The sequence below is a fragment of the Galeopterus variegatus genome, unplaced genomic scaffold (genome assembly GCF_000696425.1).
Source record: "Galeopterus variegatus unplaced genomic scaffold, G_variegatus-3.0.2 Scaffold2219, whole genome shotgun sequence".
NCBI classification, from domain to species: Eukaryota; Metazoa; Chordata; class Mammalia; order Dermoptera; family Cynocephalidae; genus Galeopterus; species Galeopterus variegatus.
Window position 1 is genome coordinate 287,118 of NW_007728330.1, and position 16,817 is coordinate 303,934.

At 42.2% G+C, this 16,817-nt stretch overlaps 1 protein-coding gene across 1 annotated transcript in view; it reads right to left on the reverse strand.

Annotated features, from left to right (window-relative positions):
• The window catches only part of ARSB (arylsulfatase B), a gene marked incomplete at its 5' end in the record, with an annotated part of 211,183 nt that extends 194,377 nt beyond the window's left edge, over positions 1-16,806 (reverse strand). The window contains one exon of the mRNA XM_008580953.1: positions 16,564-16,806. Coding sequence (XP_008579175.1) covers positions 16,564-16,806 — 243 coding nt within the window. The remainder of the gene's footprint in view (positions 1-16,563) is intronic.
• Positions 16,807-16,817: the final 11 nt, after the last annotated feature.

The window sequence follows — 16,817 nt, forward strand, 5'->3', positions numbered from 1 at the left end:
TTTTTTTTTTTTTTTTTTTTTTTTTTTTTTTTTTTGTCTTTTTCCGTGTCCAGCAACGGATCGCAACCCTCAGTGTCGCCCCCATTCCGGACCGGGACCGGCAATGGGATTGCAACCCTCGGTGCTGCTCCCGCGCCTCACTCAGCCAGTGAGCGGGAACCAGTCTGTATGTGGGATCCGAACCCTCGGGCGGGAGCGCCACCGCACTTCCCAAGCGGCGCACTATCCAGTGCGCCACCAGGCTGGCCCTAAAGACTTGATTTTTTAGGGGTTATTTAACAGTATAATGAAACTGATGATTCACATTTCTTATTCCACTTTACGTAAACCATAATCTCAAAAGACAGTGATCAACTTTGAAAGGGCGCACGGACCCAAGCTGATAAGACGACAGGACCCGAGCTGACAGTTCGCCAGAGAAGTTCAACTTTATTCAAGGACTGCGCGTATATTTATAGGGAGCTGCATTCTGGGTTTTGATAGGGGGTGGACGGGGCGGTAGCTGATTGGACGGGGCTGGGCAGGAGGTGAGCCTTGACCTGTGACTGGTTGAGGTCTGGCACCGGCGGGCTTCTACTGCGGAGAAGAACCTGGAAGGACGCCATATTGCTAGGGAATGCTTTCCCCCTCCCCCTCCGCTTGAGTGCCCACAGTATCCTTACAAACTTTTCCTTAAAAAAGCATCTGACTGCTGCATGAGAGTGGCTCACACAAGAATATCCAAAATACAAGGCCCATACAACAATTAATGTATAGGAAAACACTTGTTGAGCTTTGGTGTAATATTAAAATAGAATATCCACAATTATAGGAAAAGTCCATTAAAATATCCCTTCCTTTTGTAACTACAAATCCACGTGTGGCCAGGTTTTCCTCATCAACTTTTACCACATCAATATATCACAGTGGATTGAATGCAGAAGCAGATGGAACAATCTAGCCATCTTCTATTAACAGAAAAGATGTACAAAAAATGGAAAACAATGTCACTCTTCTTAATCAGTTTTTTGGAAAATACAGCTATTTTCATAATTTACATTAACATGTAACAGGTTTATTATTGCTGTTTTTCAACGAATGAAAACATTTAAAAATTTGTTTTAATATCTTTTATTGAAACATAATTGATTATTCATGTTTGTGAGGTACAGAGTTGAATATCAATACCTATGTACAGTATGTGATGATCAAATCAGGATAATCAGCATACTCATCATAAGAAAACAAAATTATTCCGTGTCCATTAACTAATTTCTTGCTAACCTGCTCCACCTCCCCTTTTCTCACCTCTAGTAACCACAGTTCTCTTCTCTCCTTTCGAAAGTTCAACCTATTATTGTGATTGTTCTTTCTTTCTCTTATTTGTTTATTTTTTAGCTCCCACTTATAAGTGAGGACATTCAGTATTTCTCTATCTGTGCCTTGCTAATTTCACTTCACATAATTTTCTCCAAGTTCATCCAAGCTGCTGCGAATGGCAGAATTTCATTCTTTTTTATGGTAGTATTCCACTGAGTATATATGCCACATTTTCCTTATCCAGTTGTCTGTCACTGGACATTTAGGTTGGTTCCATATCTTGGCTATTGTAAATAGGGCTGCAGTAAATATGGGAGCACAGTATCCCTTTGACATGATGATTTCCATTCCTTCAGGTACACACCCAGCAGTGGGATTGCTAGATCAGATGACAGTTCTATCTGTAGTTGTTTGAGAAACCTCCATGCTGTTTTCCATAATGGCTGCACTAATTTACAGTCCCACCAACAGTGTAGGAGGGTTCCCCTTTCTCTGCATCCTCGCCAGCTTTTGTTATTCTATGTCTTTTTAATAATAGTCAGTCTAACTGGGGTGACATGATATCTCAGTGTGGTTTTGACTTGCATTTCCCTGATGCTTAGTGATGTTGAGCATTTTTTCATGTATTTGTTGGCCATTCATATATCTTCCTTGAGAAATGTGTATTCAGCTCCTTTGCCCATTTTTCAATCAGGTTGCTTTTTAAATTTTTCACTGTTAAGTTGTTTGAGTTCCCTGTATATTTGGGACATTAATCCCTTGTCGGATTCATAGTTTGCAAATATTTTCTCCCATTCCGTGGGTTTTCTTTTCACTCTGTTAATTGTTTCTTTTGCTGGGCAGAAGCTTTTAGTTTGATATAATCCCATTTGTTCATTTTCTTCTTTTGTTGCCTGTGCTTTTGAGGTCATATTCACAAAGTCCTTGCCCAGTCCTACATGCTGAAGTGTTTCCCCTATGTTTTCTTCTAGGAGTTTTATAGTATCAGGTCTTATATTTAAGTCTTCAATCCATTTTGAGTTGATTTTGGTATATGGCGAGACTGTTTTAATTTCTGATACAGCAAATTTTTTTATTTTTTTTTTCCTTTTTGTCTTTTTTTTACTGATCAGTAATGGGATTGCAACCCTCGGTGTTGCGCCTGTACCGGGGACCGGCAACGGGATCGCAACCCTCGGTGTTGTGCCCGCACCGCGCAACCCTTGGTGTTGCGCCCGCACCGCGCTCAGCCAGTGAGCGGGAACCGGTCTCCACATGGGATCCGAACCCTCAGCGGGAGTGCCGCCGCGCTCTCAAGCGGCACACTCTCCAGTGCGCCACCGGGCTGGCCCCTGATACAGCAAATTTTTAAAGGTATAACCCATGTAAACGTCTTTGCAGTCTTCAATAATGTTTAAGCAAGTGTGGAAGTTCTAAGACCAAAAAGTTTGAGAACTGATGTTCTAATGTCTGATAGTGATCATTGGTATGAGGAAAAATAAAGTAGGAGAGGGAGATAGCGACAGAGGTGACACTTTGAGATAGTGTGGCAAAAGACAGCTTCTCTGAGGAGGAGATATTTGAGCAGTCACCTAAAGACACCGAGGGAGTAAGCCTTGCAAAAATCTGGAGCAATCCAGGCATAAGGAATAAAAAGCTCAAAGGCTCTGGGACCTGAAATTGCCTGGAGAGCTTGAAGGACAGCACAGCAGCCAATGTTCTCTCACAGTTCCTGTGCCGAAGGATGCCACTGTGCCCCCTGCTGCAGCGCAGCCAGGTGTCCCCAGGGGCTTCCCTCTTTGCCTGCCCAGCACCGCCCTTCCCTTAAACTTGACACATGCACCCTCCTTGTCCTTGCCTAGCCAGGGAGGTGCTCTTCTTTGTATGAAAGAACACATTCAAAGTCTCACATTCAGTTCTGCACCAGGCACCAGCCTTCCCCAGCACTGGCAGCTCCTGACTTCCCTAGAATAAACGGGGCTCTGGGGACTCCCGAGGTTGACAGTGCCAGTTCTCAATCCAGGCCATGTCTCTCTGTTGCTTCCATCAGCTGCAAGGTGGGTAGCAAGTGATTTTTGTTATTAACAAATGGTTAAAAAAAATGTGTTTGCAAGTGATTTACTTGCTTTATAATTTAAAGCAGAATAGCATACAGCTCAGGGAATTAAATCCCATCCCAGCTCTATAACTTATTAGCTTGTAACCTTGGACAGGATCTTCAATAAGTTACTAACTTCAATAACTTTAGTATGTAAGCCTCAAGTTCCTCATCTGTAAAAGAAGGAAAATATTATCTACCTCCTGGGGATGTTTGGAGGATTAATGAGGTAACATAAAATGCCAAGCATATGCTAAACACTCAATTGTCCTGTAATAACTGTGAGCAATGTTATCGATAACACATCACTCCCTCTCATCTACATTTTAATGTGCTCTCTTGAGAATAACAGGAAGCTCTACAGAGAGCAGCACATAAGCCTGGGCCTGCCCCCAGGAATGTGTTTTGATGTGGTGATGGGTTCACAGGCATATACATATCAAAAATTATCAAATTGTGTACTTTAAGTATGTGCAGTTTATTGTATGTCAATCATACCTTGATAAAGCTGTTTAAAAAAATAAAAGTGAGTTTCACTTTTCTATTGAGATTTTTATGCCTCTCCTAGAAGTAACTGGACACCTACATGGGGTATGTGCCAGATGCCTGCTTGCTCTCCAGATCCACTCTGCCATCTCAGTCCTGCTCTCTACCCTGGGACCTATGAGGACAAAATCAAAGTACTCTGTGCCTTCTGGTTTCTGATTGGGTTCAGCCCATGGGGAGCCCTGACAGGAGGTGAGAGGGAAGGAAGACAGAGAGTGCCCTCAGGCTGCCAGTCTGTGTCAACCTGGCTAAGTGTTGGTCACTCTACTGAAGGTCACTCCGACAGCAGCCTTCTCTATACACCTCTCTCCTTCTAAGTGCTAGTAACTGCCCCTTCCTTTCCTCCCTTCTGGTCTAGGGGTAGTAACACCTCCACTGGGTTACCACAGTATCCCTTGTGTTTCTCCCATACTTCCACACTTTTTAGAATAGTTTTTTTGTAAATAACCCCCCCCCCTAAATTATTCTAGTTTGAATGTGCCATCTCTTTCCAGCAGGGTCCCTAAATGATAAGGATGTTATAATATCCAAGCTGGGAAAGGGAAACATTGCTCTCAAAACACACCCAACCACCCACCCACCCATACCACACACACTGCTATGGTCTGGATGTTTGTCCCCCCTCCCCAAAGCTCATGCAGAAGCTTGATCCCCAGTGTGGCAGTGTTGAAAGGTAGAGCCTTTGGGAGGTAATTGGATTGTGAGGGCAATGCCCTCATGAATGGATTAATCCATTCATGGATTAATATGTTAATGAATGAGTGAGTTATCATGGGACTGGCACTGGTGGCTTTGCAAGGACAGCAAATGAGCATGTTAACACATTTTCACCACTCTTGCCATGTGATACCCTGCACTGCCTTGGGACTCTGCAGAGAGTTGCCACCAAAAAGAAGGCCCTCACCAGATGTACCCCTCGACCTTGAACTTCTCAGACTCCAGAACTAGAAGAAATAAATTTCATTTCTTCCCAGTTGCAGATGTCCTAAGTGACAGAAAATGGACTAATACCCACGCACACAGAGACACATACAGACACACACATGCACACTCCAAATCAAAGGATTCTTTCTGTGGTTAATGCCAGAAGTTTACTTAATAGAAAACTCATCCTGGACTCAAAAACTTCATAGTATATACTAATTGGCAACTAAGAAGGATAAGTAAGGATAATATTTTATGGAATCCAAAAGCCCCAGTGGAGATAAATGCCATGTGCAAATTTCTTTAAATGGAGAGCTCATCCATCACATGCAGAGAATTATATCTGATTGCTAGAAAGCACTGCCAAACGATGCTCTGCGATTTGGTTTTCCTAAGCCATGGGCCCCAAGCCAGTGGTCAGCTGAAGCCTGCCTCCATTATCTACAATCATATGGAGCAGGGAATTTGTTCTTCCCAGTTACTGAGAATTTATTTGACAGAGCATTTTTATGGCATTATTGGGAAGTGGAAGCCAAATTCTGGATGACAGCCAAAAACATGTTTTTGGTCTGTTCAAACACTATCTGAAGTAAGGTAGCTGTAATGTGTAGAGAAGCGGCAAACAGGCAAATGCCAAGCTGGTTTCAACCCAGCACTACGGTTTAGTACAGAACTATAGACCCACACCATGCTTCAAGGGGCAGGATGAAGACAGAGTGCCAGCAGGAATCAAAAGGAAAAGATAAGAATGCCCTTGGAAACACGACAGAATCTAAAACAATTCCATTCCACCAACCATCTTCAATGTCCAGAGAGTATGTATGAATGGAGAAGGTCCTATATATATGAAAGTCCAAAGGGGTTACCTCTCAGTCACCAGCAGAGACCAAAGAAAAGAAGGGGATGTCTCTCTCCACAAAGCCCATTCCAGAGTGACAGAAGCAGCATCTGCTCTATGATAATATTGGGGGACCTGAACACACCTTTCAGCATTGGACAGATCATCTAGGCAACAAATCAACCGAGTAACCATTATTCTTTCAGAGGGAGAGAAGAAATCTAGGTTTATCAGTGGTGGGATGGGGGAGGGGGAGGGGAATAGGGAGAGATTGGACAAGGGGCATAAAGAATAACTACAATTTCCAACCTAAATGTCCATCAATAGATGATTGGATAAGGAAACTGTGGTATATATACACTACAGAATACTACTCTGCCATAAAAAATAATGGAATACTCCCATTTGCAACAACATGGATGAACCTGGAAAAACTTATGTTGAGCTTTGCAACAACATGGATGAACCTGGAAAAACTTATGTTGAGCGAAACAAGCAAAGCACAGAGGGGTAAATACCACATGTGCTCACTCATATGTGGGAGCTAAGAGAGAAAGAAGGAAGGAAAGAAAGACCACAGTAGTGCCGTGATCCAAGAGAGGGAGGGAACATGCCTAGGGCTACAAATTGGAGTTGAGAGGAGAAGGGTAAGGGGAGGTAGGTTGGGGGATAATTGGGAGGGGACAAAGGGTACAAAAGTAATTTCTAGTAATGGATATGCCCCCAGTATGAATCTGGCCCCCACATCATGGACAGGATAGAGAACAATCAGCTTTATATCTCATGAATATTTGTAATAAATAAAATTAAATTAAATTAAAAAGAAAATAGAGGAAATTAGTGTTTGTTAGCTTGTGATCTGATTGTTTCAGAATGTTTTCTTTATAATCCAAAGGTAAAAGTCTACCTATCTAAAAGCTGAAAAACTCGGTTAAAAAAGTGTAATTCTAAATCCATTCAAGAGAGGTTAAAAAAAAAAAAGAATAAGTAAAATTTGTAACAAAATATATACTAGTAATATTGATTTGATCAACATATGTCAACACTGAATCCCAAAAATATCTATAATCAATTATGATTCAATAAAAAAACAAACAAACGAAAACCAAAGGGGTGACCTCTCTGTCTACCATGTGTGGCTGTCTCTTCTTCATTAAACCAAATTCTCTCCCAAAAAAGAACTTCTAAGACTTTATTGACCACCAAGGATACCCTCCACAAAGGCAGAGGGTCTGGAAATCCATTGGAGAACCTGGTTTGTTTCTGGGCTCTTTCTGTGAGAGAACTGATGAGAAACTCTCGTTTACATGTTTGTTGCCCATAACAATTTATTTGGTCCAGTGAGTTATTCCATCCTCAGCAGACCTAGGAAACACTTGCAGTGTAGTCTTGTGAGCTTAAACAAGAAAAACCTTGGGGCCGGCCTGTGGCTCACTCGGTAGAGTGCGGTGCTGATAACACCAAAGCCACGGGTTCGGATCCCCTATAGTGATGGCCGGTTCGCTCACTGGGTGAGCGTGGTGCTGACAACACCAAGTCAAGGGTTAAGATCCCCTTACCGGTCATCTTTTTTTTTAAAAAAAAAAAAAAGAGAGAGAGAAAAACCAGTCTCCTGCTGGGGGAGAGGAGGATGGCGGCTCCCACATCAGAATCTCTTCCAATCCCCTTTCAGTGGTTGTATTAGTCCATTTTGTGTTGCTATAACAGAATACCTGCACCTGGGTGATTTATAAAGAAAACAAAATGTATTGCTTACAGTTTCTGAGGCTGGGAAGTCCAAAGTCCATCTGATGGCTGCAACAGTGAACCACAGGTCCGACACTGCAAGATGGTGGAAGCAGAGAGAGCGAGAGCGAGAGAGAGCGAGAGAGCAAGAGAGCAAGAGAGCAAGAGAATGAGAGAGAGAGAGAGACTCTCCTCTTCTTTTAAAGCCCTCAGAACCACACCCTGACCACCATTTTTAATCCATTCACCACCACATGGCCCTATAATTTAATCACCTCTTCAAGGCCCCACCTTACAATTACCATAATAGGATTTCCCACTCTCTTTACAGTCACAGTGGGTGCTAAGTTTCTAATACGTAAAACTTGGGGGACACAATTCAAACTTCAAGGAGTTTTAGGGGGACATAATTCAATCCACTGCAGAGGTCCAGGCAGTCTATCAATTAATTATCTATTTGAGAGCTCAGAGCACAATATTTCAGCCACACTTATAATAAACTCTGCCAGGGGCTAAGTAAACCCCTGCTACACATATTGCAGTGAACACTATGTCTGTCCTGACCTCAATACCATTGAGATAATACCCAGTTGAACAGAAGGGAGGTTCTGTTCAGTCAGCCTGACCTGTACGAGATGAATTCCAACCTAAACTGCACCCATATATTTGTGCAACACCTCCTGCTATCACACTTGAAAATTCAGAAAAATGGGCAATTCTCCAGAGGGCCTAGAGGGAGACTTCATGACGCGAACACAATCACTGGACATGCTGGTGGCTAACCAGGAGTTCAGAATCTCTAGCTTGTGCCTTGGCCAGTTCACTGCAGGTTTTAACCATGGTCAAGCACCACTTGTGCCATGCAGGTTTATTCCTGGAAATGCCCCACAGAACAAATGGATAGTGGAAAATCTGCTCCCTCCCCCCAAAGCCTTCTAAAAAGCAGTCAGCTGCCCAGGCTGCTGAAGCCAAGAGCTACAGAACGCACATTATGTGTGTTAGGGGCTTGGCTCTGCCATCTGGCCTGGCCTTTCATACTCAGGCTGCAGAGCTGGCTGGTGTCACTGACAGTTTTAAGGGTCTATTTATTTTGGTGTTGATTAGTAAAGAGTGCAAATCTCTGACTAAATCCACAAAGGGATGTCGTTTGTAAAAAGAATAAGCCAGGCAGAAATGGTATCAGTGCCTTCCTCTGTTTAAATTATAAATCCAACAGAAACCCCAAAATGAAAATAAAGGAGAATATGAAGAAAGCTGAAGAAAAGAGATTTTTAGTAAGGTGATATGATTAAGGAAACAAAAATAAAAGATAATAACCAGAGAGTAGCAGCTCTTGAAATAACAAACCTCATAAATTAATCAACTAAAAATCCCATTAGTCAATTGGTTATATTCTACTCAACCTCAAACTTATTTCCTTATTTCCTCATTTCCAAATTCTTGGGAGGTATACGATGTAAAACCTGGAATTGTTTCTTCAAATTATCTTCAATACTTGCAGAATAAGGCCTCCAGACTCCCCTTCCCTTCTGGGAAAATGCCTCTTGGCTCTGGCTAGGCCTAGACAGGACTTCTGGCTTTAGTGAAATCAGAAGACACATCAGAGCAGGACACGCCATCACTCCCTGCATTGGAGCCCTGATGTGGTTTAGTGGGGGCCATCTCGCTTGTCACTATGGAGCTAATTCAACCTTTGTTTCTCTCCCTAAATAAGCACAGAAATAAAGACTAACAAGTACTTTCTCTTCCGGGCGCCAATGGCTTCTGGGCTACAGCTCCTCTGATCGCTCCTTCCTCCAATGCATTTGCCAAGGGGTCCTATGCTCGCTCCCAACTTGCGACAAGCAGCCTTCCCCAAGCCCGTTTCTTCCAGTCCTTCCCTCCTCTTTGCCCCACTTCTATCGCAGAGTCCAGGGAGAGGCAACCACAGGCAGGAGTTGACTGAGAGGCAAGCATGAGAGGCAGCAGGCAGGACAGAGAGAGCAAGGTGGACAGAAGCAGGGACGAAGGGCATCCTCCGCAGAGCCCTTCCTCTCGCCAGGCCCTCTTCTGCTGCAGCCATGGGTCTCGCCTGTCCACGTCTCAAAGCAAACTTGAAGCAAAAGTCAAAAATCACTCATGATGCTCCTGCACAAGCTCCTTCCTACATTTCCTGTCCAAGGTTCTGCTTCATGGGTGACTGAAAGTGCCTTGTCCGTTTATCAACATGATTAAGAAAAATGGCCTGGGTCCCTTAAGAATGAAACCTTAGAGTTCATCTTTTATTGTTTCTATTCTCTGCCAACTTTTATAGAGCTCTGGTGGAGTGGCCCCCTCAGTCCCCAAGGTAAGAAGGTTCCCAGATGAGGACCAGCATTCCTTTTCTTTACTTTTTCTCCAGAAAAAAAAATCTTTCCACTACAGCCTATCACTTTTGTTATCCTTTAATCTTTTTAATTTCTTAAAAAGAAGGCAGGGGGCCTAGAAATGACATGACAGTCCTAAAGAGTTTAATTAGGATAGTGAGTTATTTCAGGAATTGCTCCTGTATTAAAGTTCTTAGAACATTCATTCATTTACATGTTCAACACTGAGCACTTCTCTAGGCCAGAAACAAGTAGGGCAATCTAATGCAGCAGTCAGACCTCAGAACAAGCAACCACATATATATACACAATGGAATACTACTCAGCTATAAAAACGAATGAAATACTGCCATTTGCAACAACATGGATGGACCTTGAGAGAATAATATTGAGTGAAACGAGTCAGGCAGAGAAAAAGAAATACCACATGTTCTCACTCATTGGTGGGAGCTAAAAAATAAACAAATTAATTCACCCACATACACACACACAAAAAAAACCGGGGGGGGGGGGAAGAAGATATAACAACTATACCTTTTTGAAGTTGTTACAAGCAAACGGAAAGGACATTCTTGGGGGGGAGGGGAGAGAGGGAGGAGGGAGGGAGGTGTCGGTGATGGGCCATAATAATCATATACATTGTATATTGACAAAATAAAAATTTAATGAAAAAAAAATAAAAGAACAAGCAACCACAATTAAAATGTGTACTGGGGGACATTCTTGGGGGGGAGGGGAGAGAGGGAGGAGGGAGGGAGGTGTCGGTGATGGGCCATAATAATCATATACATTGTATATTGACAAAATAAAAATTTAATGAAAAAAAAAATAAAAGAACAAGCAACCACAATTAAAATGTGTACTGGGAACACAGACATAATGAATATTTTATATTGAATAAAGTCAATTTGTAAGGATATGGAAAATTAGTATGTTCAAGACTTCTATTTGAACTAAAAGCAATATACAAATTCTATTAGAAAAGCTGAAGGACTTTTAAATTAATACTTTTAATCTCGAGATTCTGAACAAAGGGAAAATAAATATAAAATCTATTTTCTTAAATGTATAACATGCCTCCAAAGGATACCAAACACTAATAAACAGGAGCTACCTATGAGAAGGAGGGCTGGGAAACAGGATGAAAGGATCTTCATATATATTTTATATTTGAGATTTTTGAATTTATTTCCTAGAGACAATTTTTAAAATAAGCTTACTTTAAAAAAAAAAAGATAAAATGTAAAATTTAATTCTAACTGTAATTACATGTGTAGAAAGAATGCCACATGGTACCTGACTGTGGTTTCTTAAAATATACTGATTCAGAACACTGCTGGATTATAAACATTCTTTAGTACATACTAGCCTTCAGTGTGACATTACTATGAAAACAGAAACAAAAAAGTTTCAACATCTTATCATGAACAGGCACCATTAGGTCCAGGGAGGCCTAGCTTCCTTCTCTGAGCTCTTGGGGTGCTTCTGGCACCCTCATTCACTCAGTTCCAGCCACAATGGCCTTCTCATTATTCTTAGAACAAGCTCACTCCAGCCTCAGGGCCTTTGCTTCTGCTGCTTGTCCCTCCTTGTTAAATTCTCTTTCCCAGGATCTTTGCATGGCTGACTCCTCTTCATTGAAGCCTCTGCTCATACCACCTCCTTGGAGACACCTTCCTGAGTCACTATCACTTTACCTACTTTATTTTCTTCCCCACATTTATTGTTATGCCATTTAAACTCACTTTACTTACTCGTTTACATGTATTTATTTCATCCTCCCACTCCACCGTCATCTCAGTTTCTCCTTCCCTTCCCTCAACCCCACCAGACTGTAAGAACCAGGAGATCCCCAGAATATAGCACAATGCCTGCCACAACTAGTTGCTCAATAAATATGTGTTGAATGAAAGAAGTAATATATACATCATATTTAATGGGGACAGACTGAAAGCTCTCTTTCTAAGATCAGGAATAAGGCAAGGATGTCTACTCTTGCCACTTCTATTCAATATTGCACTGGAGGTTCTTGCCAGGGAAATTAGAGAAGAAAATGAAAGGCATCCATATTGAAAAAGAAAAGTAAAACTATTTCTATTTTCAAATGATATAATCTCATATACAGAAAAGCCTAAAGATCACACACACACACACACACACACACACACAAACTATTAGAACTAATAAGTTCAGCAAGGCAGCAGGATGATCAATACACATACATCAGATGCATTTCTACACAACAGCAATGAACAACTGAAAATGGAATTAAGGAAGCAATTCCATTTACAACAGCATCAAAATTAATACAATAAGTAGAAATAAATGTAACCAAAAAAGTGCAAGACTTGTGGTTATTAGCATAACTACAAAACATTGTTGAAAGAAATTAAAGAAGACCTAATGAACAGAAAGACCTCTCATGTTCATGGATTGGAAGACATATTGTTAAGGTAGTAATACTCCCCAAATTGATCTACAGATCAACGCAATCCCTATTAAAATTCCACTTGCCTTTTTTATAGAAATGGTTAAGTTGATCCTAAGATTCATATGGAAATGCAAGGAGCCTAGAATAGCCAAAACAATCCTGAAAAAGAACAAAATTGGAGAACTCACACTTTCAGATTCTGAAACCTAGTATGAAGCTACAGTAATCAAGACAGTGTGGTTTTGGCATAAGGATAAACATACAGAAGAATGGAATAGAATTGTGACTCCAGAAATAAACCCAAACATCTATGGTCAATTGATTCGTGACAAGGGTGCAAAGAAAATTCAATGAGGAAAGAATATTCTTTTCAATAAACAGTGCTGGAACAACTAAACATCGATATGCACCCACATACCTCAAATCAAATGTAAAAATTAACTCAAAATGGATCACAGACCTAAATATAAGAGCTGAAACTATAAAACTCTGAGAAAACATAAAGGTAAATCTTCATAATCTTGGGTTAGACAATGGTTTCTTAGATAAGACACCAAAAGCACAGCAACCAAAAAACGGACAAATTGTACTACATCAAAATTCAAATTTTTTGATGTATATCAAAGCACACTATCAAGAAAGTAAAACTCACAGAAGGGAAGGAAATATTTGCAAATCATACATCTGATAAGGATTTAGCATCCAGAATACATAAAGAACACTTACAACTCAACAATAAAAAAATAAATAACCCAATTAAAAAATAGTCAAATGATCTGAGTAGACATTTCTCCAAAGAAGATAGACAATAAGACATGAAAAGATGCTCAACATCATTAGTCATTAGGAAAATACAAATCAAAACCATGAGATATTGTTTCAAAATCACTAGATGACTAGGAGGCTATAATCAAAAAGACAGATAATGACAAGTATTGGCCAGGAGGTGGAGAAATTAAAACCCACATACATTGCTAGTGGAAAAGTAAAATAGGGCAGCTGCTGTGGAAAACAGTTTGGCAGTTCCTCACAAAGTTAAACAGAGCTTCCTCATCCCAACCCAAGCTCTATGCATTTTTCACCAAAGCATGCAGGTTTTAGAAGCTTCATTTGTGAGGATTCTGAACAATTAAACGTCTCAATATATAAGGTTGAATTCACGTTCCTGTTTAAATAAGTTCCTGGCAGCATAACAAGTAGCACATGCAACTTTTAAGGCACAGTGTTGGGCAAGATTGTCTCTTTCTACCAATAGATGGGGTTAGTCGATATGATAATGTGCATGGGCCAAGTTAGAAATTTTCCCAATGGACACAAGAGCCTTAGAGTCAAAGAAATTTAGACCTAGAAGGGGCCTTAGAGTTCAGCCCAACTCCTATATTTTATAGATGTAGAAATGATGTCCAGCGAGCTCAAAGACTGACACGTCCAAGACTGAAACCTATATCTCATAATTCCTAACTAGTCCTCTCTATTCAATACTTTTGTAAGCCAAAAAACTAAAACTCAGAATTTCCTGGGAGTACCAAGTCCAGTCAGTCAGTCTAGGCTTGTTTATCACTCAGTGCTTTTCTTTTCTAATCTAAAGTTAGATAATTAAGGGAAGGGGATCTCCAAATACTTAAAGCATGGTTGCCAAGTTCACAGACATGACTCTTAAGAAGTTCTTTCAAGCACCTAATTTTGAAATAGTCAACAAATTTTATCATTTTATTGCTTAAAATTATGCACAACAAATGACTCTTTCAGAAATAAATCTATGATCATTTTACACTTAATACAGGAAATTCCTAACTTGGAAATATGATAGGTTAATTTTTTAAATTGAGATGTTTAGGAAAGACCTAAATGTCCAAAAACAATAGGGGAATTATTTATATATGAAGCAGCTTGTGATATTTTTAATAATTCTGAGTAGGCAGTTTGGTGTAGTGATTATAAGCACCAACACTTAAGCAACAGTGCCCAGTTCAAATCCACGTTCACCATTTACTAGCCATGACCTTGGGCAAGTTTTTCAACCTCATCCAGCCTCAGTTTCCTTGTTATAAAATGGGAATGATATTACTAGTACCTACCCCTTGGGTTGTTATAAGAATTAAACGAGCTAATACTTGCAAAGTGCTCAGAACAGGACCAGCATATAGTATCTGAGGGCACTGAGCCTCCATAGCCCAACCAGAAATATTTACTCCTTTAAAAGAGGATGCTTGCTAACCCAAAATAATTTCTAATCGGGTCTCATGAACTCTAACAGAATAAAGTAGGTGGAAAAAGTCAAGAAAAATGTTTGGGGAGGCTAGCCTGCTTTAGAGTCAGCTACATTGAGAGGTCTCTAAACCATTTTTGGAGTACCCAGGTTCTACCCTTCCTTCACTTCCTAACTCTAAATACTCAGGTTTTCCCTCCAAGATAATGTTGGTGACTAGTAGAGGAGGATGTCTGGGGACAAAAGCAGCCAAGTATATGAACAGGCTTTTGAAGTGTGGTATTTGCTTTCCTGCTCAAGTCAGTTGAAAGGAAGTTGGAGTAATGACTGGCGCTTCCATTCTTTTGCAATTTGAGTTCATTTCTCTCACTCCAGAACCAATGCAGAATCCTTTGGGGCAGACCTTGCCTTCCCTCCTTCTCCTTCTTTACTCGCACATCCTTTTAGTCCTACAAAGTGTCCAGGGTGAGATTTGCATTAGAGTAGGAATTCCTGGTTACACATAGAACTGCGGAAAGTACTGACCACTGATGGGGAAGGGAACCATCCTTTATCTCCATTGCTAACCGTGGTTACAGCTACTTCTCAGTCCCTTAGCAAAATGCTATCTTTCCTCTTAGTCTTCAGACCACTGCACAGATCTGTGAACCCTCTGTTCTCTTGATCTCAGGATATGAGGCTGGGGTCAATCTGAAAGGTTATGGGAACACATACTTGGGAGGGCAAGGTTCACGTATATCCCCTGCAACTACCACAGTAAGCTCAAAATATGTTTGTTGAATAAACAGAACATATATATGGAGGTATGCGTGTGTTACCCACTGATGGAGTTTGGATGTGTTGTTCCCCCAAAACTCATGCGGAAATCTGATGCCCAATGTGGCAGTGTTGGAAACTGATTGAGTCATGGGGCAGATGCTTCATGAACGGATTAATGCTCTCCCTGGGGGAGGAGGGGTAGTGAGTGAGTTCTCACTCTATTAGTTCCTGCGAGAGCTGGTTGCTTAAAAGGCCCTGGCACCTCCTTGCCCTCTCTTGCTTCCTCTCTCCATATGATCTGCTTGTACCCGCCAGCTGCCTGCCGCTTTTCCACCATGAGTAGAAGCAGCCTGAGGGCCGTGCCAGATGCAGCTGTCCCAGAATCATAAGCCAAATAAACCTCTCTTCTTTATAAATTACCCAGTTTCAGGTATTTCTGTTATAGCAACACAAACGGACTAATACACCCACTTATTGTATTTAATATGGTCATAATCACATCAGGCTCTTATAAAAATGTCAATCTTAGACTGAGAAAAAGAGTCCAATTTGACAGACCAGCGATGACTAGTGGATGCAGGAAAGGTGAACTTTACCATGAACTTTACCACTTCTAGCTGTGTGACTAACATGTCATCGAACCGCTGTAGGCTTATTTCCTCCTCTGTAAAAGGAGATTAAAGAAAACCACCTTATGGGCTGTTTCGAGAATTAACTTTAAAACAATAAAGCACTGTGCAAATGTTCTTGCTATTCTTACTCATCTAACATATATGCACACTCTCTACATGTGTACTTTTCTCTTTTAATTACAGAGATGCTTCTAAAGAGAGGCTTTTAAAGAGAACGAAGACGCTCAGAGGAGTTCAATACAAGCTTAAATCTGAAAGTAATGTCAGCAGCCCAAGAAAAATCAACCTGGATAGGTTTCGTTCCAGGGGGTTTGAGAAGCTGGAAACATTAGTCTCCAGTCAGACGCTTCTACAACCGCTGGGTTCAAAGGGGACCAGAGTGGCACCCACTGCAGGCACCTTCCATTTGAATTCTCCGCTTGGCTTTGGCTCTGCTCCCTCTCCATCCTCACCTTCCACCCCGCAAAGTCCGCTCTGACCCTCCTGCAGGCCGGCTCGCCGTGCACCTAGTATTCCCAGAAGCCCCTGCGCCCTGACCTTTAGAAAACGAAAGACCAGCCACTCTCAACCCCGGAGAAGGGGGCGCCGGGGATGCGGGGCGCCCGGAGCCGCGCATGCGCAGAGGCCGCGACGGGCTCGGGCCCGGGAGGAGCGAGGACTCCACTGCCGGGGCGAGTCGCGGCCGAGCTTGGACCCAGATCGGTGGACTGAGCCGAGTTTGCCGGCGCCCGAGGCCTCGCCGGCCGGGCCGGGAGCAGGAGGCCGGGGACGGGCGTACCTGGTAGCGCCCGGTGAGCAGCTGGCTCCGCGATGGCGTGCACAGCGGCTGCGTGTAGTAGTTGTCCAGGAGCACCCCGCCGGCCGCCAGCGCGTCCAGGTGCGGCGTGCGGATGTAGGAGCCGTGGAAGCCCACGTCGTTCCAGCCCAGGTCGTCCGCCAGCACGAAGACCAAGTGGGGAGGCCGGTCGGCCCCGGAGCCCGAGCCCGGCGGCGGCAGCAGCAGCAGCAGCAGCAGCGGCGGCGGGAGGAGCG